Genomic DNA, 23,548 nt, shown 5'->3' on the forward strand with positions numbered 1-23,548 from the left:
AAGATCAGTCTGAGCTACATAAGAGTGCCTTACAAAAACAACACAGAAAAATGTGGGACTTGATATTGTGTCAAAGTCTACCTGATCGCCACTTAAGAACCAATTCTCAGGAACCAAGAGTTTGTGTGGGGGAGAGCGTTTACCCGGGGACTAGTGCCCTGAGACACCGGAGAGCAAGAAGAGTCTGGAGAGGTTGCTCAGCAGTTAAGCGCACTTGTTCTTGCAGAGGACCTGGGTTCAGTTCTCAGTACCCATGTGGCAATTTTCATCTGTAACTCCAGTTCCAGGAGAGCCAATGCTCTCTTCTGACCCCTAGGGCACCAGGCACACATGTGGTACACATAAGATACACATAAATTCTGGCAAAACTCTCAGACAAATGAAATAAAAATAAAATAATCTTATGAGCTCAGTGGTGAAGAGCACTGGCTGCTCTTCCAGAGGACCCAGGTTCAATTCCCAGAACCTACATGGCAGCTCACAACCATCTGTAACTTCAGTTCCAGGGTGTGGCGTGAGCGTGTGTGCACGTGCGTACACACACACACACACACACACACACACACACACACGCACATAAAAACAGATCTTAAAAAAAAACCCTTAAAAACAAAACAAAATCTTATAAAAAGTAAAGTGGAGAGAGTAAAACATCTGACAGACCTTTGGCTTACACACACACACACACACACACACACACACACACACACATACACAACAAACACATATACATACAGGTGTGTGTTACAGACATTACAGATGGCCATTGTACCCCTAGAAGACCAGACTGAAATATAAAAATATTTACCTATGCCACAAGTCTGTCACCAAGCTTCATGTTTTTTTATTACAAGATTTGATTATTTATATGTGAGGAAAGGTGAGGGTCATGCATGGGGGAGGGGTGGTGCATCTTTGTGTGCACATGGAGGCCGGAAGTGGGTGTTGGGTGCTTTCTTCTCTCACTTTCCATCTTCTCCTTTGAGGCAGGGTCTCTCCCTGAACCTCAGGCTGTTTTTCAGCTAGGCTGTGAGGCAGCGCGTCTGAGGAACCGTTCTAGATTGGCTCACCTCAACCTGTAACCTGGGTTACAGGTGTTTGCAGGATGCTCGACTGGCTACACTGATGCTGGAACTTGAACTTCAATCCTTATCATTTCACAATAAGTGCTTTTAGCTGCTGAGTCATTCCTCCAGCCTCCCTGTCACCAAACGTAAACTACACTGTTTATCTGACCTGCAAAATCAAAATTAAAGACGCAATAAAATAGTCAAACTGCCTAAGCAGCTCGTTTATAATTGTTGCCGTGAAATAATCCCTGCGTGTTTCCCTTCTTCCTTTCTCCCTCCTTCCTTCTTTCCTTTTCTTCTTCCTCCCTCCCTCCTTCCTTTTTTTTTTTTTTTTTTTTTTTTTCCGGAGCTGGGGACGGAACCCAGGGCCTTGCGCTCGCTAGGCAAGCGCTCTACCGCTGAGCTAAATCCCCAACCCCTCCTTCCTTCTTTCTTTTCTCCCTCCTTTCCTTCCTTCCTTGTTTCTTCTGTCCCTCCTTCCTTCTGTCCCTCTCTTCTGCCCTCTCACCCTTCCTTCCTCAAGGAAGGGTCAAGGCAGGGTCTCCCTTTGAGTTTCTAGTTAGCCTGGAATTTGAAACATAGGCCAGGCTGGTCTTGAACTTACATCGATCCTTCTGCCCCAGCTTCTTCTTGGTTTCTGGGATACAGACTTGATATTTTCCAATTGTTTTGTGACCTGCTCTTGGCTCCAGCTCTCTTCCGCCTTTCTAGTTTATAAATCCAACCCCTTCAGCAGGGCTCATGGGACACTTGCTCCACTTTTATGAAGAGAAGGCTGGCCTGGTTCAGTAATTGCGAAGTAATTAGCATCTTTAAACTAAAGCTGTCTTTTATCACCATTTTGCAAAGTGTATATATGGGCAGCACTGGGGCACAGGGGAAGGCGGTTAGCCTCCGTATTCCCTGGGAATGGAAATGCTAAGTTCAACAAGCCCCTCACCAAGGGGTCAGCTGCTGCCTTCCTAATCACCCCAAATGAGAGTTACAGAGAGAGGCGTGTCTGTCCATGGGCAGAAATCGGAAAAGACTGGCTCTCAGGAGAAGTTGCTGACCGTGGGGGCTGTGGATCCTTCCCTATGCCTTGGTCCCAGTCAGCGGTGGTGGCCGCAGGACTGACCGCACGTGCATACCGGAGAGGGATGGGGACCGATCCATCAACGTCTTTTACCCTTGAAAAGGTGGAAGAAATGCGCAAGCGCAGGCGGGGGCCCTACAGGTCTTCAGCGCCAGCCCTGCCCCGGTGTTCCGTGCTCGGTCCGGGTTGCTGTAGCGGTCCGCAGAGACCGCAGGGGGCGAGGTCCCCAGCGGAAGGGCTAGAGTAGATGTGGGGCCGCGCGCCGGTCCTCCCACGCGCGTGCACGCCCCTCCGGTTTGTCTTCGTGCGCGCACGCGCGAAGCCCCTCCTGTCCATCTTGCCGCGCGTGCACGCCCCTCCTCCCGGCCATCTCCCTGCGCGTGCGTCTCAGTTGGTCCTCAGAAAGGCACGCGCCTCGCCTTAAACGTGGGCCCAGGACGCGCGGCCCGCATGGAGAGCGAGCGGCGGCCGCTGCGGGCCTGGCCGGGCTGGGGCTGAGGCCGAGCCAGCCGCGGGCTTCCGCAGCCCGGGCCGGAGCCCATCATGCGGCGGCTGCGGCGCTTGGTGCACCTAGTGCTCCTCTGCCCTTTCTCTAAGGGCCTGCAGGTAAGCGGCAGCCGGCCAGGTGCTGCCACACGGGGAGGGGCAGGGCGTGGGACAGCGAGGGGTCGATGGGTGCACGCGGGCGCATCGAAGTCCTTTCTTCCCTTTGCTACTTCAAAAAAAAAATTCCGGGATAGCAAACTTGGGACATATCCAGCCCCTGGCCAGTCCTTGAGACAGCTGGAACTAGGGGCTATGGTGACCTTGGGCCAGTGGAGGACCAGCTCCTATCTGCAGAAGAGGCCCCTCCGCTCATGCTTTGAGGTGATGGGGTCAGGCCACTGGGCTCCAGCCTCTGGTTGCCCGGGTCCTCAGAGCCCGTATTCACCAGTCCGGCAGAGGTCTCTCTGCAGGGCCGTCCCGAGGATGCTGGAGGATGCTTGAGGATGCCGGAGGATGCCTTTGTCCCGGGGCCTGGCCTGCCTTAGACTGTTTTAGATAAAGGGTGATGACTGAAGCCTTTTGGATGCAGAGCTCTTCCAGGCCCAGATGCCCTTGTCTGCCCTCTTCCAGAGGCCTTAGCTTGCTTGTGCTATGATCCATGCTCAGTTCTGGGTTGGGTGTGACCTGAGGTGTATGGGGGACCCTTCTTGTGCCAGGAGATGGGGTGTATCCAAACCCCTAGCACTGAAGGATAGATAGGCCCTGACTCAGCAGTGGGTGGACCCAGGAGTGGCAGGAGAGGAGTTTTGGACAGTTCCTAGTGGGGCTGGCTCAGAGAGACACTCACTAAGTGTCTGCCTCAGCTTCCCTGACTGGGAAACACTGGGGCACCTGGCGCATGGCCTGGGTTTCCTGGGCAGAGAGTTCACTGTGCAGTTACTACCCCTGTAACAACCTTCTCACCTTCCCTGGAGCTGGACTGTTCAGCCCTGACAATTACGGGCCTAGGGCCTGCCAACCTGTACCCCACTAAGGAGCAGAAACCTGTGCGAGCTTTTGAGTACCTCTGTGGTAAGACCTACCCTGGGGTAAGGATCTGCAAAGGCTCAGGGATCCTGGAGAAGAGCTGGGTTACACAAAGGCCAGGTAAACCATCTGGGTCACCTGCTGTCTCCCGTGGCCCTTTGCTCTAGGAGTGGCTGGAAACCCTTTGATTTTGCTCACAGCAACAGTGTCCCCTGCAGTTTCTCGGTCTTCCTGTTTTCGTTTTGGACAAATACGCAAGGAACGGCTGAGTGCCAGGCCAAGAGGGTCCCAGGGGATGTCCACAGAGCCATGCCCCAGAGTAGGAGGTATCTCCTAGAAGAACCTTCTGGAAGAATGTTCTAGAAGAGCTGAGCATTGTTCCTGTGGAAGAGGTTCCTTTTGTTCTAGCCCCGAGGGAACTGGGTTAAACTTGAGCTCAGCATGACTCCCAGGTCCAAAAGTGGGATGCTGGCTGGTTCTCTTCTCAGACTCTGGCCGCTGGTACACAGGAGGCCACAGGAAATGTTTGACTTCAGTAGTAGTTCCAACTCTAGGGTTGTTGTGTCGGTCATTCAGGCCACTTAGGGGCAGGGAAAAGCTTTTCCTGTGGTGGACTTCCTTTGTAACTTTGTAGCCCTCAGGGTAGGAAAGTGGCCAGGTCCCTGCAGGAGTCCTCTCTGCCATAACTGTGATTCCAGCCCCTCAACAGGACCCTCCCTGGGTTATGCTCATCTTAGGTGAAAAGTCTGAACAAAGACTTCCAATCCCTGAATAGGGACATCCACCAGTCCCTGACCAGGAAAGCCCACCAGTCAAACCCTGAGCTGCCCCAAGCCCAGGACTTGAAATCCTAACAATTCTCAGTCTGGAAATCTTCCCCCTGGAAAGCTCCACCCCAAAGACCCCCTATATAAGCATTATGCTTTGTCTAGTTCCCTGCTATCTGTTTTCTCCGGAGCACAGGCAGCCACTCCTGGATTTGTCCCTCTTCTCCCTGGTCCCTCCAATAAATCTCTTTTATAAGATTTGCTTCCTGGTGTGGCTCTCTCATTGGAAGATGACAAGCAATAAAGAGAAGGGAAGGGAAGGAGCGGCTGGGGATCCCCTCCCCTGGATCTGCACTGCCTCTTCTGAGGAGGCTTCCTCTCAGAACTGTGTGGTTCCTGGGCTTCTGAGTCCCAGAACATTTTCCCACCTGAGCAGAAAGGCCAACATGCTGCCCCACAAGTCTGGCCTTCCTTTTCACTCTGCTGCCTGGTCTCTGTGGCTGATCAAGGATATCTAGCCCCATGTGACAAGCTACTTGGAAGCCCAGTCCCTTCCCCGCAGGGACTGCCATTGTCCAGGGTAGGCAGGGGGGAGGGAGGTGGCATCCAGCTGTCTCTGGCTGTCAACTTTGGACACTGCTTGGAGTACTTGGTGGAAGCCAGTGTCCTTAGCACCTAGACCAGACCTCTTCCTACCCACTAGTGCTCTTCTTACCTGTCAGCTGGGAAAATCAAGGCGGAGGGGTGAGGCTGACAGGCTGACCTGGCACATCCACAGAAGTAAAGGTCTTAGGCTCACCCTCGTCAAGAGTTGTGAAGCTGGGACTATCCACTTTTCTTTTTTTTTCCTGGTTTCTATCTTAAAAATGTTTTTCAGACTTATGAGTATTTTAGCTGAATGTATATATGTATATCATGAGTGTGTCTGGTGTTGGAGGAGGTTGGAAGGAGGCATTAGGTCTCCTGGAACTGGAGTTACAGATGGCTGAGTGGGTGCTGGGAACCAGGCTGGTTTCTTCCTATAAGAGCCCCACTGGTAAGACTACAGAAGTGTGTCCACCACACACATAGCTTTTTGTTTGTTTGAGACAGGGTTTCACTGTGTAGCCTTTGTTGTCCTGGAACTCACTCCATAGAGCAGGCTGGCCTCGAACTCAAGAGATCCATCTGCCTCTGCCTCCTGAGTGCTGGGATTAAAGGCATGTGCTACCACTGCTGGCTTTTTGTTGTTTTGAGGCAAGGCTTCTCTGTGTAGACCTGGAGCTCGCTCTGTAGACTAGGCCAGCCTTGAACTCACAGAGATCTGCCTGCCTTTGCCTCCCAAGTGCTGGAATCTAAAGGTAGGGGGACACCACCACCTGATACACACCAACTTTTTAAAAGAAATTGTGGCCAAATGCATAGCCTGAAATATCCTATCCTGTTCATCTCTACTTGGACATATGTCGCAGTATGCATTGACACTCACGTGGAGACACTGGCACGGTCCATCACAGAAGGCTCACCTTCCCACCCCGACTGTTCCTACAGCCCACCCTGCCCCTGACACTCACCGTTTGCCTCTATGCATCTGAGGACTCTGGGGAACTGAGTCTCACAGGAGGTGTCCTTCTGTGACATCATCCCGGGGGTGGCAGGTGCCTCACTTACTTCCTGCTGAGGTTGAGTGGGGTCTCTATCTCGTGGATGGATTCTGGCTGTTGACCCTTGCTGTGACTGTGGGTGCATGACCCCATGTCTTTCACTGCTTCCCAGGGTGCAGGAGGGTTGTTGGGCCCTGACCCTTCATATTCCTTTTCCTGCTCAAGGGGACCAGTGGGAAAAAGGGTCATGTCTGTGGAGTGGCTGAACTAGCCTCAGGCTGATGGCTCAGCTGCTCAGCTGTAAAAGGTATTTCCATTCAGCTTAGGCTTCTCCTCACTTTGAACCGTCTACCTGTCCCTGACGGAGAGCCCATGGCTGCAGACCCTGGCATGTGCACAATATGGTTGAGTGCTGAGCTGGACAGCTCTCAGCCCTGGAGGTGGTGAATGCTACCTGGGTTGAAAGGCTGTGAAAGGTCCAAAGGCCACACTTGGCTGTGGGTGAAGAGGGTCCACAGATGGGCACCTCCTCACCCAGTCCCTCTCTCACAGGGCCGGCTCCCAGGCCTCAGGGTCAAGTATGTCTTGCTGGTCTGGCTGGGCATCTTCGTGGGCAGCTGGATGGTCTATGTGCACTACTCGTCCTATTCAGAGCTCTGCCGAGGGCACGTCTGTCAGGTGGTGATCGTAAGTCTGCCTGGGCCCTGAGCCCTGACCCTCGCTCGTGGGGTCCTCAGAGATTTGGTGGGGAGGTGGGCTTGGAGGTGGGGGGAGTAGAGAGGGCTGGGAGGTCAAGGGGAGAGAATTGGCTGCTGCACATTCTCAGGGTGAACTTAAATGTTGAAACATGGCTTGTTTTGCAGAGAGACTAGAATGGCCTGGAGAGGGCTGCCTGGCCAGTCCTGAAAGCAGGTTGTGAGGCGGAGTGTGTTGTGTCCTCTCTAGGGAGCTGTTGTTGAAGTGTGGATGTCCTGTGAGTGCATGTGTGGGGGTACATGCTTGCACGATAGTGCCTGTGTGAGTGTGCCCACTCTGTTCCTTGTGATTGGTGATGGGAGCCAGACAGGAGACAGTGCCTTCTTCACCCCTTGGTTGTAGTCTCAGGTCCTAGACAGGCTTTCAGCAGGTGGGAACTACTCAGTGCATCCCCACTCTGGCCCACTCTTCAGATGGAGAAACTGAGGCTTAGAGACTGGGAACAGCAGGAGTCCTGAGGACAGCTGAACGTACCTCAGTTTGTGTGTGTGTGTGTGTGTGTGTGTGTGTGTGTGTATACGTACACGTGTACATGTACGTGGATTCTGGGGTTAGTACTGAAGCCATTAGACTTGGTGGCAAGCTTTTTTCCTCTTGAACTCTGTCCTTTCTGTCACCTTGGAACGCTGGACAGGGTTAGTAGGCTCTCGCCTCTCCGTCTGTTGAGTCCAGGGTAGCAGGGCCCTCCCATCCCCCAGAGTCCTATGACTGGTGTTGATGGGGTCTTGGCAGAGGCCTGTACTGGAGGGCTTGCCCACAGGGTGGCGGGATGACGCCACCTGTTTCTATCTCTATCTGATGAACCGGTTTCTTGTGGCCGTAGGACACAGGCCTTTGTGGGTCACATGGCTGAGTCAGTGCTTCTGACTGGCTCAGTTTCTTGGTGAAGGTGGGGGTGGTATTGGGTACTTTTTTTTTTTTTTTTTTTTTTTACCCCCTTTTCAACAAGCCTGGCTCTGACTAACACCAGGCTCTATGGCAACCAGTGATGTATATCCAGGAATTTACCCAAGTGAGAGCCAGGCTCTTCACCCTTAGACTAGGGACTGGGTAGTGCTGATTTAATCTGATGAGAGGCTCTCCTTGAACCTTTGGCTAATGAGATAGCCTGGGGCAAGTCTGGCAGGAAGTTAACCCCCCCCCCCTGCAGTTGTGGGCCCCTGGATGCCATTTCTTTAGGGATGGTGACAGATAAGCCTGGCAGTGACTAGCAACTGAAGGATTGGACAGGCCGTTTGAGGTACTGGGTCTCCTTGGTTGGTGGCTCTGAGTCCAGATGGACCCTGAGGTAGACATCAAGGCCTGGCCCTACCATGGGCTACTTCTGCCTTAGCCAACAGGGCAGGCTTAACAGGACAGAGGTCAGAGTGGATTTGAATGTGCTGGATAGAGAATGTGGACAATTCTCAGGAGTGCCCTGAGCGGCCTCAAGAGTTCCCAGCCATGCTGGGTCCAGAGCTTGGACAGCCTCATTCTATGGGGGACCTTTGGGCTTAGGTGCCCAAAGGGTGCTGCTCACTGGGGAAAGCCTGAGGCTTAGTCATTGGGCACGATCAGGGTCCCGTGTGGGACTTGTGGCTTTCATCTGACCCTGACCACAGCTCTGCTGCTGAGGACCCAGCTGGGCTGCAGTGAGAATCCTGTTAGGGGGAACCTGCCTGTGGTCCTGGCTACCTGTTTACTCATGGCAGTGTCCGGCGGCACCCTTCTCTGGGGAGACAAGCCATTTCCAGCAGCCTCTACATGCTTCAGGACAGGGACCCATCCATGTCAGTGCTGCTGTTGGTTTCCCCCTCCTCCCTTTGCTTGTCTTTCCTTCCTGGGGGTTCCTAAAGGAGTGTGGCTAGGCTGGGTAGGGCTGTGACCATGCTCTAAGCCATACCCTGGTCCTGTCTCCTCAGTGTGACCAGTACCAGAAAGGCATCATCTCGGGCTCTGTCTGCCAGGACCTGTGTGAGCTGCAGAAGGTGGAGTGGAGGACCTGCCTGTCTTCAGCCCCAGGCCAGCAGGTGTGCGGCTGCGCATGGGGGGTGGACTGGCGTGGATTGCTGCCTGTGTATGCTGGGCATCTAAGGGCAATATTTCTGTGACCTCTTCCAGGTGTACAGTGGGCTCTGGCAAGACAAAGAGGTGACCATCAAATGTGGCATTGAAGAGGCGCTGAACTCCAAGGCCTGGCCAGATGCAGTCCCGAGGCGGGAGCTGGTGCTGTTTGACAAGCCCACCAGGGGCACCTCCATCAAGGAGTTTCGGGAGATGACCCTCAGCTTCCTGAAGGTTAGCGGGCAAACCTTTACTGTAGTCCACAGCAGGGGATGTCTACAAAGACCTGGGCAGGAGGCAGGCAGGGAAGCATCGTCCCAGGGCTTGTGGGAACAAACTGGCAGCATGGTGAGGGCTCAGGAGTTTGAGGACTCCACATCCAGTGTAGTTAAAGTAGGGACTAGGAGATGGGAACAAGGGTCAAAGCTAGTGCTGTGGCCTGTGTGCACAGCTCAGAGAAGAGCTGGTGTGTATGGTACAGGCAGCACTCCTTGATTTTCTAGAGACCAGGCTAGACCAGAGTGCTCTTCCAGCTGAGGTATGCTTCTCTGCTTTCCTTTTGGTCTCAAATGGCAGGCTAACTTAGGAGACCTGCCCTCCCTGCCAGCGCTGGTTGACCAGATACTTCTTATGGCGGACTTCAACAAGGACAGCAGGGTATCCCTGGCGGAAGCCAAGTCTGTGTGGGCCCTGCTGCAGCGCAATGAGTTCCTGCTGCTGTTGTCCCTTCAGGAGAAGGAGCATGCTTCCCGGCTGCTGGGCTACTGCGGGGACCTCTACCTTACCGAGAGCATCCCTCACGGCTCCTGGCACGGGGCAGTGTTGCTGCCTGCCTTGCGCCCCCTTCTACCATCTGTGCTGCACAGGGCTCTCCAGCAGTGGTTTGGACCTGCATGGCCATGGCGTGCAAAGATCGCCATTGGCCTGTTGGAATTTGTAGAGGAGCTCTTCCATGGTTCCTATGGTACCTTCTACATGTGTGAGACTACACTTGCCAATGTGGGGTACACAGCCACCTACGACTTCAAGATGGCTGACCTGCAGCAGGTGGCCCCAGAGGCCACTGTGCGTCGCTTCCTTCAGGGCCGCCACTGTGAGCAGAGCTCTGACTGCATCTATGGGCGAGACTGCAGGGCGCCATGTGACAAGCTCATGAGGCAGTGCAAGGGTGACCTCATCCAGCCCAACTTGGCCAAGGTGTGCGAGCTGCTGAGGGACTATCTGCTGCCCGGAGCCCCTGCGGACCTTTATGAGGAGCTGGGCAAACAGCTTCGCACATGCACCACACTGAGTGGACTGGCCAGCCAGGTTGAGGCTCACCATTCTCTGGTGCTTAGCCACCTTAAGACCTTACTCTGGAGGGAGATCTCCAACACCAACTACTCTTAAGGCTGCAGGCTCCGGCCACTTGGGCTCTGCTGTGGGTGGAACTCCCACAGGCTATCTACCCCCCTGCAATCAAGTCTCCCCACTCATCCCAGCTCAGCAGGAGTCCCTGTCAGAGGCTGGCCCACTGGGGCCATTCCTCTGAATATGTAAATAAATGGCTCTTATGTGACACTTGGTATAGTGTGGTCAGCTGCTAAGAAGGGTGACTGTAGAGCTCTGGTCTGGGCACCAATGAAAGGACATAAAGTCATGGTCTTTAATGCTAACCTTTGTTTTCTAGAAATTCTGCACTATCCCAAGGATCCAACCTGTGGACCTATGCATTTCTGCCACAGGCATCATGCTCTACCAAGGAGCAATATCTGCTATGGCACACAACAGCAGCCCCAGTCTGGGCTCCAGACACTTTAGCTGAGCAGCATTTCTGTAGTGCTGTCCTTGTGCCTCACCCCCCACCCACCAGTCTCCTGGCTTAGGGGAAATGTTTGCTCACAGTATGCAGAAAGCTTAGCTCCTGTTAAAAGCCAGTTCCAGCCCAAACTAAACCTCAAATCTTACCATTCACTCTGGCATGCTTTATTTTCCAGGGGAGATAGACGAGAAGAAACTTAATAGCAAAGGAAGATTCCAGCCGTAAAAATTGACAAGTTTATTTATGTCACAGCATCTACTACAGCCAGTTCCCCTCCTAGATCACTCTTTCTCCTTCTTAGTTTTTCAAGACAGGGTTTATTTGTTTAATAGTTCTGGCCACCCTGGAACTTGCTTTGTAGACCAGGCTGGCCTTCAACTATAGGGAGGGACCACTATCACCCCCCCCAACTCATTTTTTCTTTTTTTTCGGAGCTGGGGACTGAACCCAGGGCCTTGCCAGGCAAGCGCTCTACCACTGAGCTAAATCCCCAACCCCCCCCCCCAACTCATAATTATATCTTTTAAGACCGTGTACAGTCAGGTAGAGATGTTGAGTTTTAGAGGTTCCCCATCTCCAGTGCCACTACCACACACAGACCAGTCAAACCCAGGCCAACCCAAATCCAGTCCATAACTTAAGACATAGGCTGGCTACCAGAGTTAAGTTCAGAGCTGCCCAAAGCCATATGGGGAGTTCTGTAGGACACTGGTGAGGTCAGAGGACATACCTCAGGCCCACGGCCTAAAATCATATCTGCACTCATCCCGATCAGCCATCTTGGCCAATAAGTAGGCCCCCTTCCTTCTTCCTGGCTTCTGGATCTGGAAGATGAAGAAAGGACGGATAATTTCTTGTATTTTCCCAGCTTCTCAGAAGGTCTTCTAGAAAACTCACACACACCTCCAAAGTTCTGTCTTGCTAAAATGCTGACCATGTGACCCTTTGGTGAGCCCTAGAGGCTTGGCATCTGGCCAACAGCAAAGCCAAACCCCAGTGCCATTCCACTGTGGCTCTGCAAAATGTCAGGCTACAAACCATTCTTAGTGCTCACTGGCTTCTGAACACTGAGCGTAGAAATAGCCACTTGCTCTTTGCCCCAATGTCACAGGCAAAGCCGAGCCAGGCCTGTGGTGCTGTTCTAGGACAGCATCTTCAAGGCAGCCACGTACATCCCATCTGAGCACGCTCCAGTGGGTCCAGCCCACCTCTTACCTCAACTGAGTCATTGCTGGGCAGTTAGCACAAGCAGAGTTTAGTCACCAACCTTCCTGTATCAAAGAAAACAATGTAGACCCTCTTAATCCATGCGCTGCACCACCACTGTTAGCTGTCCCACTATACTCCCATATTCTGAAGTCACGGTGCAACATGAACCTATTACCAGGCACTACTTCCCTCCCCATTATCAGTTTCGCTTGCCTGTGGTACCAGGGATGGAGACTCCAGCCCTGCTATTGTGAAGGCCACAGAACGTGCAGTCTGCCTTTCTGGCACCAGCCAGCAAGCAGCGGAGATATCTAGTTTGAAAACCCATCTTCTCACATCAACATAGCCGGCCAAGCACTTCAGAGCTTTAGCTAGTAACTCCACTCATCTCCTCAAAGGAAAGCTTTGGGGCTATACTGGCTGTTTCTGTGCCAACTTGGAACAAGTTCCAGTCATCAGACTCAGCTTAGGAAATGCCTACGGGTGAGCCCAGCTGTAAGGCATTTTCTCAATTAGTGACCAGCCCATTGTGGGCGGTGCCATTCCTGGGTCGGTGGCGGAGCACGCCTTTAAAACCAGGCAGAGGTCAAAGCCCAATCCCTTGATTGGAGTTGGAGTGGTGGTTCAGAGCACTGAAGGCGGAGTTCAATTCCCAGCAACCACGCGGTAGTTTATAATAGGCTCTGATGGCCTCTTCTGGAACAGTTGTACAGGCAGAGCAGCACTCCTACGGTCTCTGCACCAGCTACCTCCAGGTTCCTGCCTTGGCTTCCTTTGGCAATAAACAGCAACGTGTAAGTGTAAGCTGAATAAACCCTTTCCTCCCTAACTTGCTTCTTGGTAATGGCGTTTCACAGCAATAAAAACCCCTAACTAATCCACTGTTGTTACTTGAGACAGTCTCTTGACCCAAACTGTGTCCCAGGATCTTTTGAGGGTTACTGGTTCCACGATTTCCAACAGACCAAATTATCTGAAACTTCTCTTTACAGACGGGCCCCTCTATTGGGTATATGCAGAACCATCAAATGACCTAAGCCAGCCATCAACCGGGGGCGACAATCCCACCTCCAGCTTTAGGGAGCATTGTCAGGCTACAAATCATTCAGATGTTCACCGGTCAGAACACTGAGCGTAGACATAGCCTCTCTCCTCTCCGCCACCTACTGACACAAATGTGACACAGCCGCCACACCTGCAACGCCTCTAGGGGCAGGGTCTTGAACCAAGTGCCTGGTACCACACCACGACCGTTAATCCGAAACTTCGTAACTTTAAGTCAACTTACCCAAAAGTTCAACACATCCTCCCGGGAGGGCGCTTACTTTCAGCAGACAAACTTCCTAGAGAAGGAAAGGAAGGGAACGATCATTCTGCACACACCTCGGCAACATCACATTGGGAGACTGCACCAGGCCTGTATTTTATCCCTACTCCAATGAGTCCACAGATTTGTTGTCCTTGCTAGGGCTTTCTACAAATAAATTTGCGCCGCTTTCTCCTGTCTCTCCAACTCTGCGGCATTACGCTAAACAGGAAGGGGGCACCCCTCTAGAGCCCCACCCAGGGCTTCCCGCGTACTAGCCCAGACAGGACCCTCGGCTTTCACTCCTGGGACTTCTGGGGGCCGTCCACCCGGCCCTCGGGCACATCATGAACTATCCTTCCCCTTACCACATGACTAGTCTGCTGCACGTATTAGGGCGACTAAACCCTCAGAAGGAAAGCACGGTGCGTCTTTGTTACGATCGTCAGTACGAGACGCAATCTTCCCGGTGGCCGGCCAAGGGCTATGTAGGGTCATCCGCGGCGCCCCAGGCCAACAACGGAAGCAATAACGATAGGAACCTACACACCACACCGTCATGGCCGCTGAGAGGCCGAGCAGCCCCACGCCACGTCCTTTATAGAAGCGACTACGGCAGCCTGCGAGGGACTCTCGCTGTCCTCCAAGTGCAGCGCCCTCTAGTGACCCCTTTGTTCCTCGCCGGCGCGTCATAGGCCAGTCCTCCAGAAGCTCAAGGACTTCTGTATTGCTTGGTCCTACATTCTGCCTTGCCAAGTGGATCTGAGAGACTAATTTCGAGTGTTGACAAGCGCACAAGACTTTTCAAACGACCCATGAAGTCCTGCGCCTCCTTACGAAACTCCCTGTTTTTTGTTTTTTGTTTTTTTTTGTTTTTGGTGGGGGCAGCGCTGCTTTCCAAGTTCTTAGTGATACCAAAGCTTCCACACAAAGAGGGAGGACAAACTTTGGCTGACCAGTATTTAGGAGCCAAGGAGGTGACCATTTGTGCCCCTTTTACGAGCAAGCTTTGGGGATGAGTCAGTAAAGAGCTATGGAGTGTCCATGTATTTCAGATGCTTCTATCTTGGCCCACCTGGGGGGCTTGTCTGTGGATCTGAGGTGCACAGCAGCTTCTTGAAGGAAGCCTGTTCTCTGCTTCAGGATCGTGCTTAAAGGCAGATAATACACTCAAATGACTTGCTGCGATCTGTGTACAGATCACAAGTCTAATAAGTCCTGAAACTGATGAGGGCTCCCAGGTGATGGGGTAAATCGTGAGCCTGGGGACACTCCAGTCAGCACTCTTCTATTACTGGTAGGCCAGGGCAGCCACACTTGCCGATGGTCCCAAATTCATAAATTCTTATTTTGCCTGCCTGCCTACCTGCCTTCCCACCTCCCTCCCTCCCTTCCTCCTTTCCTTCCTGGTTTTTGATACAGTGTCTCATACAGCCTAAGGCTTCCTTCAAACTTGCTATGTAGTTGAAGTTAACCTGAACATCTGATCATCCTGCCCCTAACTTCCAACTACTAGATTTGAGGGGTGAACCATCATGCATGGCCCGAAGCCTTGAATCTTTACAGTAGACGTGAGTGTGGGGCCCATCATCATCCAGATGGGAACTAAGACCTCAGGAATAAGAAATGTTCCCTAGTCACACGATTACAATGAGGGAGGGAACTCTGGAAGTATTTCTGAGCGGCAGAGGTCAGAGGAAGCTCATTTGATCTGTTAAGCATTGACCAGATCCATCAGGGTGAACATTTTTTTTGCCAATAGATCTGGTAGGAACAACAAGAGGCGAGGCTTCCTCTTAATTCACTTCTGTCTTAAGGCCACGGAGATTCAGGTGCCTACCATACCATTGGCTGTAGCGTTTGTGACTGGGCGAGATCCCATGCCAGAAGAGATCCCTGCATTGGCCCTGAGATGCTAACAGGTGTGGAGCCATCTCCAGCTGACGGAAATGGAAGGAAGCAGCTGCTGGAGCACCATCCACACAGGTATAGCCAACTCAGAGTCAGCTCTGACACGGACTCCAGGTACAGGCAGTAGCATTTCCTGGGCTAGCCATAGCACAACTCGCTGTGAACTCTGGATCTCGAGTCAGCTCCCTAACCGACTGAAGCCGTCGAGCTGTGCTGGCTCGGGTGTCAACCCCCAGCTGCAACAAGGTCTCTGAGGACAGAATGAGAAGCGGCTGGATTGCCACAGCTGCCGCCAAGTTCACCTTCATCACAGACTCCTTTCGGAGACGCAGCATCATTCCAGCACGAATGTTAGATCTTGAGCCTGCTTACTGTCCTGGAGTTCCAGCATGAGACTCAGAGCTCCCAGAAGCTGCAGAAGCACTTCGAGTTTCAGCTTCTGAGGTAGACATAGTCCTGGAGGCCTCTCAGGAGCCAGTGTTGTCTGCAGAGCCAACTCTAGCCAAGGGTCAGGGGCAAGCGAAAGCCAGAGCAACCTCTGCCACAGAGCACAATCTCACCATGCAGCACAGTTTGAAGAACTGGTCCCTTCTTTGTTTCCTGAAGTGCTTGACAAGTCATCGATGCTTCTTCTTCAAGAGCTTGGGAAGACTCACTGTGGCCAGCTGGCTTAGGCTTCTATTTACAGAAGAGTTTTGAGTTACAAATCTCTTGTTATAAGATGTGTTATTCAGAGTTCTCCAGGACACAGAGCCATAAAGATATTTGGTGGGTAAATATCATTGACTTATTACCTAGATGGGGGGGGGTTGAGAGGAACTTATTTCAATGAATTGGCTCTTAAAGTATGTAATGGCTAATCTTTTCAAAGATTTATTTATTTTATGTATATGGGTGTTCTGCCTGCATATATGTATGTGCATCATGTATGTGCATCAGATCCCCTGGAACTAGAGTCACAGATGGCTGTGAACAGCTCTGTGGATGTTGGGAACCAAATCCAGATCCTCTGTCAGAGCAATCAGAGCTCTTAACTGTGGAGTCATTTCCCTAGTCCCCAGTGATGGTTAATCTTGATTGTAAGTTTGGTTGGTGGAGACATTTAGGAGATCAGGACAGTACTTCTCTGAGTATGTTTCAAGGGTGTTTTCTAAGACGAGCAGATCATGAAGGCTCTGACCTGTTTTAATCCATTAGTGGGTTCAGAATTGAAGAGACTATTGGGAGATATCCAGCTGTGCAGGATAGGGCTTCATTGGAGAAAATACATCACTAAGAAGACAAAGACATATCTATCTTTGAAAGATATATCTTGGCTCTAGACCCCACCCTCACCCCCTCTGCTTCCTAGCCGCCATGAATTCCCTCAATCCATTAGGCAGCCTTGATTATTTGTTACGTAATAGGTAATTGGGCTAAGGTTCAGAGCTGAGCAGGCCCAGGCCCAGAGCTTGACTTTAGGACTCCTTGCTAATCTCTGTCCTCCACTGACTTCTCTTTGTATCCAGGGTCCTGCACCCCCCAGACTAGAAGATCTTTCTGCTTAGGTAGGGTAGGAGTGAGAAGGGCTGATTCTGGGCTTGGGCCTTTCCCTGTCCTGGGGCCTGTCTGTTTGTTAGTACCAGGAACAGAGGATCACAGAACTAAGAGCTCAGAGTCCCCCCCTGAAGCTCCTGGATGCAGCCTCCTTCAGTGGGCCTCATGGGTCTCACAGGATCTAGGTTCAAATCCTGGTTCTGTCACTCTGCAGGACAGAAAGCCAGTTCCTGCGTTTCCTGGGATAGAGTTGCTTCCCTCTGAAAGCTCATGAGTTGGGGCCTCTGCTGTCCACTCCAATCTTCTCTCAGTTTTTGTCTAAGTTCCTGTCAAACTCTGCTTCCAGTATTTAAAGGGTTTTCAGGCCCAAGGCATCAAACGTTGATTCATACTTGCTGCAAACAAGTTCCCAGAGGCTCACAGAAGCACAGAGCTGAGCTGGACCATGCAGCTGCTGACACTGCAGGGCTGGGTCTGCTCTCTGAGGTTCAAGTCATGATGCCTCCTCTGAGTCCTGCTAGTACTGAGCAGGTGATGGTCCTGGGGAGGGAGGACTGAGGATAGGAACTGGCTTCTAAGGCCATGTTTAGCAAAGCCATGGTGCCACTTCTGTTTGTGTATGTGCATGAGTGTTTTGCCTGCATGTATGTTTGTACATCACTTGTGTCTTGGTGTTCACAGAGGCCGGAGGAGGACGTAAGATCCCCTGAACTTGGGGTTACAGAAGGTTTTTAGCTGCCACGTGGGTGCTGGAAATCAAACCTGATTCACTAAAGAACAGGCTCTTGTCTTGGCCTTGCGTCCTGCTACCAGTCACCTTGTGTCTTAGTTATCCGTCTTGGCCTCCTTTTCCGTTGCTGTGATAAAATACCACGACAGAAGCAGATTAAGCAGAAAGCATTTGGGGTGCAGTTTAGCATGATAGGGAAGTCACGGTGGCAGGGTTGAAGCAACTAGTCCACACGGCCTGTCAAGGAGCAGAGAGTGATGAATGCTGGCGCTCCGGGATCCTAGCCCAGAGAATGCTGTCACCCACAACGAGTTGGTCTTTCACTGCAATTAACCTAATCAGGGACAGCCAGAGGTTCATCTCCTGGGTGATTTCAGATCTCATCAAGTGGCACATTGAGTCGAACTGTCCCGATTCCCGACTAAAGCAACTTAAAGAAGGAAGAAATAGTTTTGGCTTACAGTTCAAGGGGATACAATGCAATCCTGACACAGAAGTCATGACAGTCGTGTTTAGGAAGCAGCCGGCTGCATTGACCGTACAGTCAGGAAGCAGAGAGGGAGGTGGATGGGTGCTACTCAAACCTGCTTTGTCTTTTTCGTTTAGTCTTGGAGACTTCAACCATGGGATGATGCTACCCAGACTCAGGGTAGGTTCTCCCTCCTCAGTTGGCTTTCGTGGCGATTCTAAATCTCATCAAGGTGACAGTCAAGACGAATCACATCCTGGTTCTGGAAGGATAGCTCAGTGGTTAAGAGCGCTCACAGCTCTTCAGAGGACTTAGGTTCAGTTTCCAACGTCCATGTGATTGATGCCCTCTTTAGGCCTTCATGGATACCCACACACATGTGCCACACACACATAAATAAAAACAAACCGTAAAGAAAGGTGAAGAAAACATGTTTAGTCATGCTTTTTTTATTTTTAAATCCAAATAACTCCTCTTTAGTTCTCAGTATGCAGGCGACATGATATGCATGTTACAGGATTACAAGGTGACAAGACAGAAACATCAGTCAAAAAGGCCAGAAGGACTTTTTCCATAGCTAAGGAGGTCAGGGTGTATTTTTGTTGCAAGCACAGTTTATAAGCTTGTCTGAGAGCTTCTGCTTCTGTGCTGACCCAGATCAAGCCCCAGCAGAGCCTCTTCCTGGGGCCTGCTTATTCTTCTGGTGTTTCTGTCTCACCTCAGGAGGAAGCAGCAGGCAGGGAGACTTCACTCAGGGTGGGGACTGAGGTGGGGACTGAGGCCTGAGCGTAGACAAGCAGTTCTTGCATATCCCTCAGGACCAGGACTGATCCTGGCTCCTGAGGAAGGTGTGAGCCCCGGGGTGGGGGTGGGGGTGAGGGTGAGGGGTGTGTGTGCTTGCATCACCCTTGTGGCTCCAAATTCCTAGGTAGGGCACTTCCCACGCTGGGAATATTCTCACTGGACCAGGGTCCTGAGACGTGCCAGAGGCAGTCATGAGGAAGGCTAATTCTACAAATTAGCTCACCTATTCACATCGATCCAAACAAAACTTCAGTCTCCTGGACAGAGGGGTGTGGACAATGACTTTGGTGTGGATTGGGGAAGGCAGGATTCTGCTTCCAGAGCAATCCTGCAAGTCAAGCAGCAGGAGCAGCAGGAGCAGCAGCAGCTGAGAGGCCAGGAGCACAGAGCTGAGCTGGACCATGCAGCTGCTGACACTCACTGCAGGGCTGGGGCTGCTCTCCTTGGTCCCTGCCATGATGCCTCCTCTGAGTCCTGCCACTACTGAGAAGGTGATGGCCCTGGAGAGTGAGGACTGAGGATAGGAACTGGCTTCCAAGGTCAGAGCTTGGACTGGGTGTGTCTCCGGCTTGCTGATGGAAGCCACAGGTGGTGTTGAAGAGATAGCTCTCTCCTGTGCTTGGTAGGATCTTCTCAGATGGCAGTGGGGCTTGAGCAGGCACTAGGCCACAGTCATGCCTTCTTCTTACTGTGTGCCCTTGGAGACTAAGAGCCTGCTGGGGGGATGGGGGAGCTTGCTGGGTGGATCCTGTCCTGGCTCTAACCAGACTCCCAAGGATAGGCTTCCTTCCTTCCTTTCAGTGTGTGTGTCTGAGTGTGTGTGTGTGTGTGTGTGTGTATGTGTGTGTGTCTGTGTGTGTGTATGTGTGTGTGAGTGTCTGTGAGTGTGTATGTGTGTGTGAGTGTGTATGTGTATGTGTGTGTGTCTGTGAGTGTGTATGTGTGTGTCTGTGTGTGTGAGTGTGTATGTGTGTATATGTATGTGTGTGTCTGTGAGTGTGTATGTGTGTGTATGTGTGTGTATGTCTGTGAGTGTGTATGTGTGTTCGTGTGTGAGAGTGTGTATGTGTGTGTTTGTGTGTGTGAGTGTGTGTGTATGTGTGTGTATGTGTGTGTGACTGTGTGTGTGAGTGTGTATTTGTGTGTGTATGTGTGTATGTGTGAATGTATGTGTGTATGTTAGTGTGTGTGTTTGTGTGTCTGTGTGTGTGTCTGTGAGTGTGAGTGTGTGTGTGTATGTGTGTATGTGTGTCTGTGAGTGTGTGTGTCTGTATGTGTGTCTGTGAGTGTGTGTGTCTGTATGTGTGTCTGTGAGTGTGTGAATGTGTGAATGTGTGTGTGTGTGTGTGTGTGTGTGTGTGTGTGCTTCAGAGACACTTTTTTTTCTTTTTTCTTTTTTTTTTTTTCGGAGCCGGGGACCAAACCCAGGGCCTTGCGCTCCCTAGGCAAGGGCTTTACTGCTGAGCTAAATCCCCAACACCCAGAGACACTTCTTATATTCTTCCAATAAGTGGATTCCAGATTTCATCCAGTTTAAGGCCCCTGTGACTGTTGTGTATCTGGGGACACAGCACCAACTGCCTAGTGACTTAAGGAGGACACTGAGGAGTCCATTCTTGGTGGAATCTTAGCACGTTGACTCTAGACAGTGAGGCAGACCGTGGTCAGCTGGTACCGTCATGGTTATCTCAGGTCACCTCCTCAGCCGTGTCTCTTCTGCCCTGTCCCTGAAATGAAAGGTCAGCCCTGTCCTCCACATCTCACTTCTCAGCTCCTTCTGGATAGCTGTGCAGAGTCTGTGGTCAGGGCTCTTCCTGGGAAGTGTTTCTCCCAGGAGGCCTCTGCCCTGTCTGTTTGGTTCTGGCTGTGGCTGCTGGTGAGGGACAGCCGTGACCAGGACTCCTGACATCCCAGCATCTCGGACCCCTCCATGCTGCACCGAGACCTAACCACATGCTCCTCCTACCTCTCACCCTCCTAATTCCTCTCTCCCTGCAACCGCGTGTACTCGTGGCCTCCGACTCTAGCTCTTAGGCAAGTGGCACATAAAGCGCTGGGCAGGAGACATGCCTATCCCTGAATGGAGATGGAAGGACCCACTGCCTCCCTTCACCTTCGAAAGAAACGGTCTTGACGAGCTGGAGTTCAGGATGAACCTGACGTGAGTGGCCTCTGTGGGGGTAGCCCTGTCTGCTGCTGCTGAGCAACTGTAACTGTGGCTAAGTGCATACCGCCTTGCCTTAGCTACTCACTGAGGGAACGAGGATCCTCTGTGCTGTCTGGGCAACAGCCTGCTGAGCTCTGCAAGCGTGGGAATGGTGCTCTGAGGACACTGAACTGAGAGTTCATGAGGTCAGGAATCTCACTGGCTGTGTTCTGTGCCAGTGCTGAGTAGGGTGAGAGGATTTCCAGCATGGGGTTGCTTGCTCCTGGAGAGGCCGGCATGGGCCCCAGAGTTAGGAATAAGGAAGGGCGTGTGCCCTGGGAAGAGCCACATTTGGACTCTGTGTTCTAGGAAACCCATCGGCTGTATTCAGTACAAGCTGCCTCTGTATGAGGGGGAGGACCCTGGCACATTCCTCACGTGTAAGTGGCTAGGTTCCAGTTCTTACTTCAGGGAAGGCCCGGCGGGAGACCGACTTCTCACGTGGCTGTGCTGCCCACAGGGTGGAGGCATGTCATCTACATCCACTTCCTGCCCGGGAAGAGCTTCGCCATTGCCTACTTCAGGGGCAAAATGAACTATCAGTACTACCAGATGATGATGCTCATGGGTGAGTTCCACTCTCTGTCTCTGAGGACGGATTCTTGGGCACAGACAGGAACCAGGCCCATGTTTTTCTGCTTGGTGTGCTTCATTCTACTCCTGGGGAGCCTCTCCTGCACTCCCTGAAGTCACCAGGAGGGGGATGTGTACGCCCTTGGCCTTTTTTGATCTTCAGTTCTCACAGGACCAATCCTAGCGTCAGAAATTCCCACATACTCTTGACCCAGGTAGCCCCTGACCACTCATCTTCCATTAATCAGCCTTTTTACGGTCCTGCTCTGAACAGGTGGCTCATTTAATCACTGGGGACATTGGGCAGCACGAGCAGTCTTCATGATGGGAGGGATTGTAGCATTCATAGGGTGGATGGAGACAGGAAGACGACCCAGCACCCTGCTAGGCGTAGGATGTCCCCCAAGGAAAGTTCTGTTTTCCAAGGTCAGGAGTGCCAGGTGGAGACCTCTGCCTGCCACTGCTATCAGCACACTGAGGACAATGTGTCCTTCCTGCAACCCTCACACACTTATCTGTGTGAGCATTCAGCAGCTCTGTCCCCATGATCCTTTGTAACTCGGGTGTCACTAAGTGGACTCCTCTGCCAACCTTTGGTCTCCGCCTACCTCCTCTTCCCCTCCCGTGCTGGCCCCAATGAACTCACCAGTTGGAGACTCTGGGCATAAAAGGCCCCGAAGTGGCTTATGCAGGGTTTTAGGGTATAGCAGGGTCCAAAATACCCTGCCATTTTGCTTACAAACAAGGATTTTAGAGGTCCTTGGACCTTCCTAAACACACCTTTGTTTCCTCAAGCCACTGCTTACTACGGTACTGCACAGAATTTCTCATGTCCCTCCTCTTTCTGGCTGTCACGATTTCATTGGAGGCACAAACCTCCACACTAAGCAGGGCTTCTGGCAAAGTTGTGATGTGCAAGGGCCTTGTGTTGGATTCTGAAGTAATGTGATGTCTCCTGTTGGGAAGGATTCTGGGTGCAATATCTAAAGTACAGTGTCCCAGAGGGAAGGCCTGGGCTAAGGATGTCCTCCTCCTCCAGGAGCCCTAGAGAAACTGAGGTCTAACAGGGACCCTCCCATTGCTGGATAAGTCTTTCTTCCACGAAGGATGGGGGTGGTGGAGTAAACTTCTTTGGCCCAGATGGAAGATGGGGTTCCACTAGGAGAGGCTGGTTCCTGGTTTTGAGGAAGAACAAACTGATGCCTAGACCCTTTGTCTTCTCACCTGGTACTCTTTCAGTAGTGCAGCTCAGGGTAGGGCAAGGCATCCTTGAACTCAGGAGGAGTGTCTGTGCAGAGATTTTCACATGTGTCTCCAGCTCACCAGGACTGGAAGGGTGGCAGGCCTGTCCTAGGACGTCTCAGAAGGGAGCCATCTTGGGGTTTTAAGTCCCACAGCATAATCATTCAGTTCATTCAGTTCTGATGCCTGGTGTTCTATGTAAGCTTCCTCCTGGCTGCCCTCAGGTCTGGGCTGGGGAGATGCTGTACCTGGCACAGCAGCTCCAGTCAGTGACTGGGGCTCTTGGGAGGAGCTGCCTGTCCAGCCTGGAGTGGGGCTCCTCTCTTCTCCTTGTGGGCTTGGAGGCTCCGCCCTCCTAATACTCAGCTTCACCCCATCTGCCCTGCAGGCCGCACCCTGAAAGCTGACCCAGATGCTCCGAGGATCTTCAAGGAGTTTGTGATGAGTAAAATGCCCCAAACTGGAAAGATCATTATCCCTCCCCATGTTGGTAGGAGGGAATTTCCTCTTTTCCCCCTTTCTCCATCCTCACCCAGGCCTGTGCTCTGGATAGTTCTCCTGTCCAAGAGCGACCACAGGAACAGCGTCACACTTTGTAGCTCATCTACGTTTGCTCTGCCTTTTGTCCCTCTACAGAAGCCTGTGAGTTGGTCCAAGATTCCTAGTGCACTGAGGGAGTGCTGCAGAGTGCATGCAGGAAGCAGGAGCTGGGACCCTGGCTGACCTCTGCACCTACATGCAGAACTCTCAGTGTCCAAGAGCACAGGCCCAACACCTACTCGTCCCCCATAAGTCTGCATTCAATAAATTTGGTCGATATCCCTCAATCACGTGTGTCTCATTGGGTTCAGTGGGCCCCAATTTTTTGTGTTAATTAGGTGTGGACAGATACTCAAATATGACCGTGATCACCAAGAAGGGAAAGATGGTCGTTTACATTCACAGGTCCCTGAAT

At 52.0% G+C, this 23,548-nt stretch overlaps 2 protein-coding genes, 1 long non-coding RNA gene and 2 other non-coding genes across 10 annotated transcripts; 2 read left to right on the forward strand and 3 right to left on the reverse strand.

The window, feature by feature from the left end:
• Positions 1 to 825: 825 nt before the first annotated feature.
• Dipk1b (divergent protein kinase domain 1B) lies at positions 826 to 10,364 on the forward strand. Of its 3 annotated transcripts, none has more exons than XM_039105361.2 (5): positions 826 to 2,751; positions 6,560 to 6,694; positions 8,665 to 8,772; positions 8,864 to 9,040; positions 9,539 to 10,364. In XM_039105361.2, exons 1-5 carry the CDS (start codon positions 2,689 to 2,691, stop codon positions 10,193 to 10,195), a joined length of 1,140 nt encoding a protein of 379 aa, XP_038961289.1. In that variant the 5' UTR covers positions 826 to 2,688; the 3' UTR covers positions 10,196 to 10,364. The 3 variants fall into 3 exon arrangements, with proteins under 3 accessions (XP_038961289.1, XP_038961288.1, NP_001014200.2); XM_039105360.2 differs by having other exon boundaries at positions 6,560 to 6,685; positions 9,383 to 10,364; NM_001014178.2 differs by having other exon boundaries at positions 2,611 to 2,751; positions 9,383 to 10,364.
• A 456-nt stretch (positions 10,365 to 10,820) lies between these two features.
• Positions 10,821 to 13,720, reverse strand: LOC100911266 (uncharacterized). The gene is made up of 4 exons (XR_591441.4): positions 13,491 to 13,720; positions 13,105 to 13,159; positions 11,823 to 11,878; positions 10,821 to 11,431 (listed from the first exon to the last, which is right to left on the reverse strand). It is a non-coding gene; the product is annotated as an uncharacterized LOC100911266 (long non-coding RNA).
• On the reverse strand, positions 11,628 to 11,758 carry LOC120102017 (small nucleolar RNA SNORA43). The gene has a single exon (XR_005503059.1). It is a non-coding gene; the product is annotated as a small nucleolar RNA SNORA43 (small nucleolar RNA).
• On the reverse strand, positions 12,902 to 13,033 carry LOC134478804 (small nucleolar RNA SNORA17). The gene has a single exon (XR_005503077.1). It is a non-coding gene; the product is annotated as a small nucleolar RNA SNORA17 (small nucleolar RNA).
• A 4,937-nt stretch (positions 13,721 to 18,657) lies between the features above and the next one.
• Lcnl (Lipocalin like) lies at positions 18,658 to 23,420 on the forward strand. 4 transcript variants are annotated; one of them, NM_001408963.1, is made up of 6 exons: positions 18,658 to 19,063; positions 20,600 to 20,733; positions 21,088 to 21,158; positions 21,239 to 21,346; positions 22,982 to 23,083; positions 23,230 to 23,420. In NM_001408963.1, exons 1-6 carry the CDS (start codon positions 18,974 to 18,976, stop codon positions 23,256 to 23,258), a joined length of 534 nt encoding a protein of 177 aa, NP_001395892.1. In that variant the 5' UTR covers positions 18,658 to 18,973; the 3' UTR covers positions 23,259 to 23,420. The 4 variants fall into 4 exon arrangements, with proteins under 4 accessions (NP_001395892.1, XP_063140616.1, XP_063140617.1 ...); XM_063284546.1 differs by having other exon boundaries at positions 18,692 to 19,063; positions 22,982 to 23,420; XM_063284548.1 differs by lacking the exons at positions 18,658 to 19,063; positions 20,600 to 20,733 and adding an exon at positions 20,799 to 20,924.
• Positions 23,421 to 23,548: the final 128 nt, after the last annotated feature.

This window comes from Rattus norvegicus, chromosome 3 (genome assembly GCF_036323735.1).
Source record: "Rattus norvegicus strain BN/NHsdMcwi chromosome 3, GRCr8, whole genome shotgun sequence".
In the NCBI taxonomy this organism is placed as follows: domain Eukaryota; kingdom Metazoa; phylum Chordata; class Mammalia; order Rodentia; family Muridae; genus Rattus; species Rattus norvegicus.

Bases quoted from the DNA above. Each gene is read 5' to 3' on its own strand.
- Dipk1b (NM_001014178.2), top strand. From the start codon at position 2,689: ATGCGGCGGCTGCGGCGCTTGGTGCACCTAGTGCTCCTCTGCCCTTTC. The intron at 2,752-6,559 runs GTAAGCGGCAGC...CCTCTCTCACAG, and splicing joins CTTTCTCTAAGGGCCTGCAG to GGCCGGCTCCCAGGCCTCAG. The intron at 9,041-9,382 runs GTTAGCGGGCAA...CTCAAATGGCAG, and splicing joins TGACCCTCAGCTTCCTGAAG to GCTAACTTAGGAGACCTGCC.
- Lcnl (XM_063284546.1), top strand. From the start codon at position 18,974: ATGCAGCTGCTGACACTCACTGCAGGGCTGGGGCTGCTCTCCTTGGTC. The intron at 19,064-20,599 runs GTGATGGCCCTG...CTCCGACTCTAG, and splicing joins GTCCTGCCACTACTGAGAAG to CTCTTAGGCAAGTGGCACAT. The intron at 21,159-21,238 runs GTAAGTGGCTAG...TGCTGCCCACAG, and splicing joins CCCTGGCACATTCCTCACGT to GGTGGAGGCATGTCATCTAC.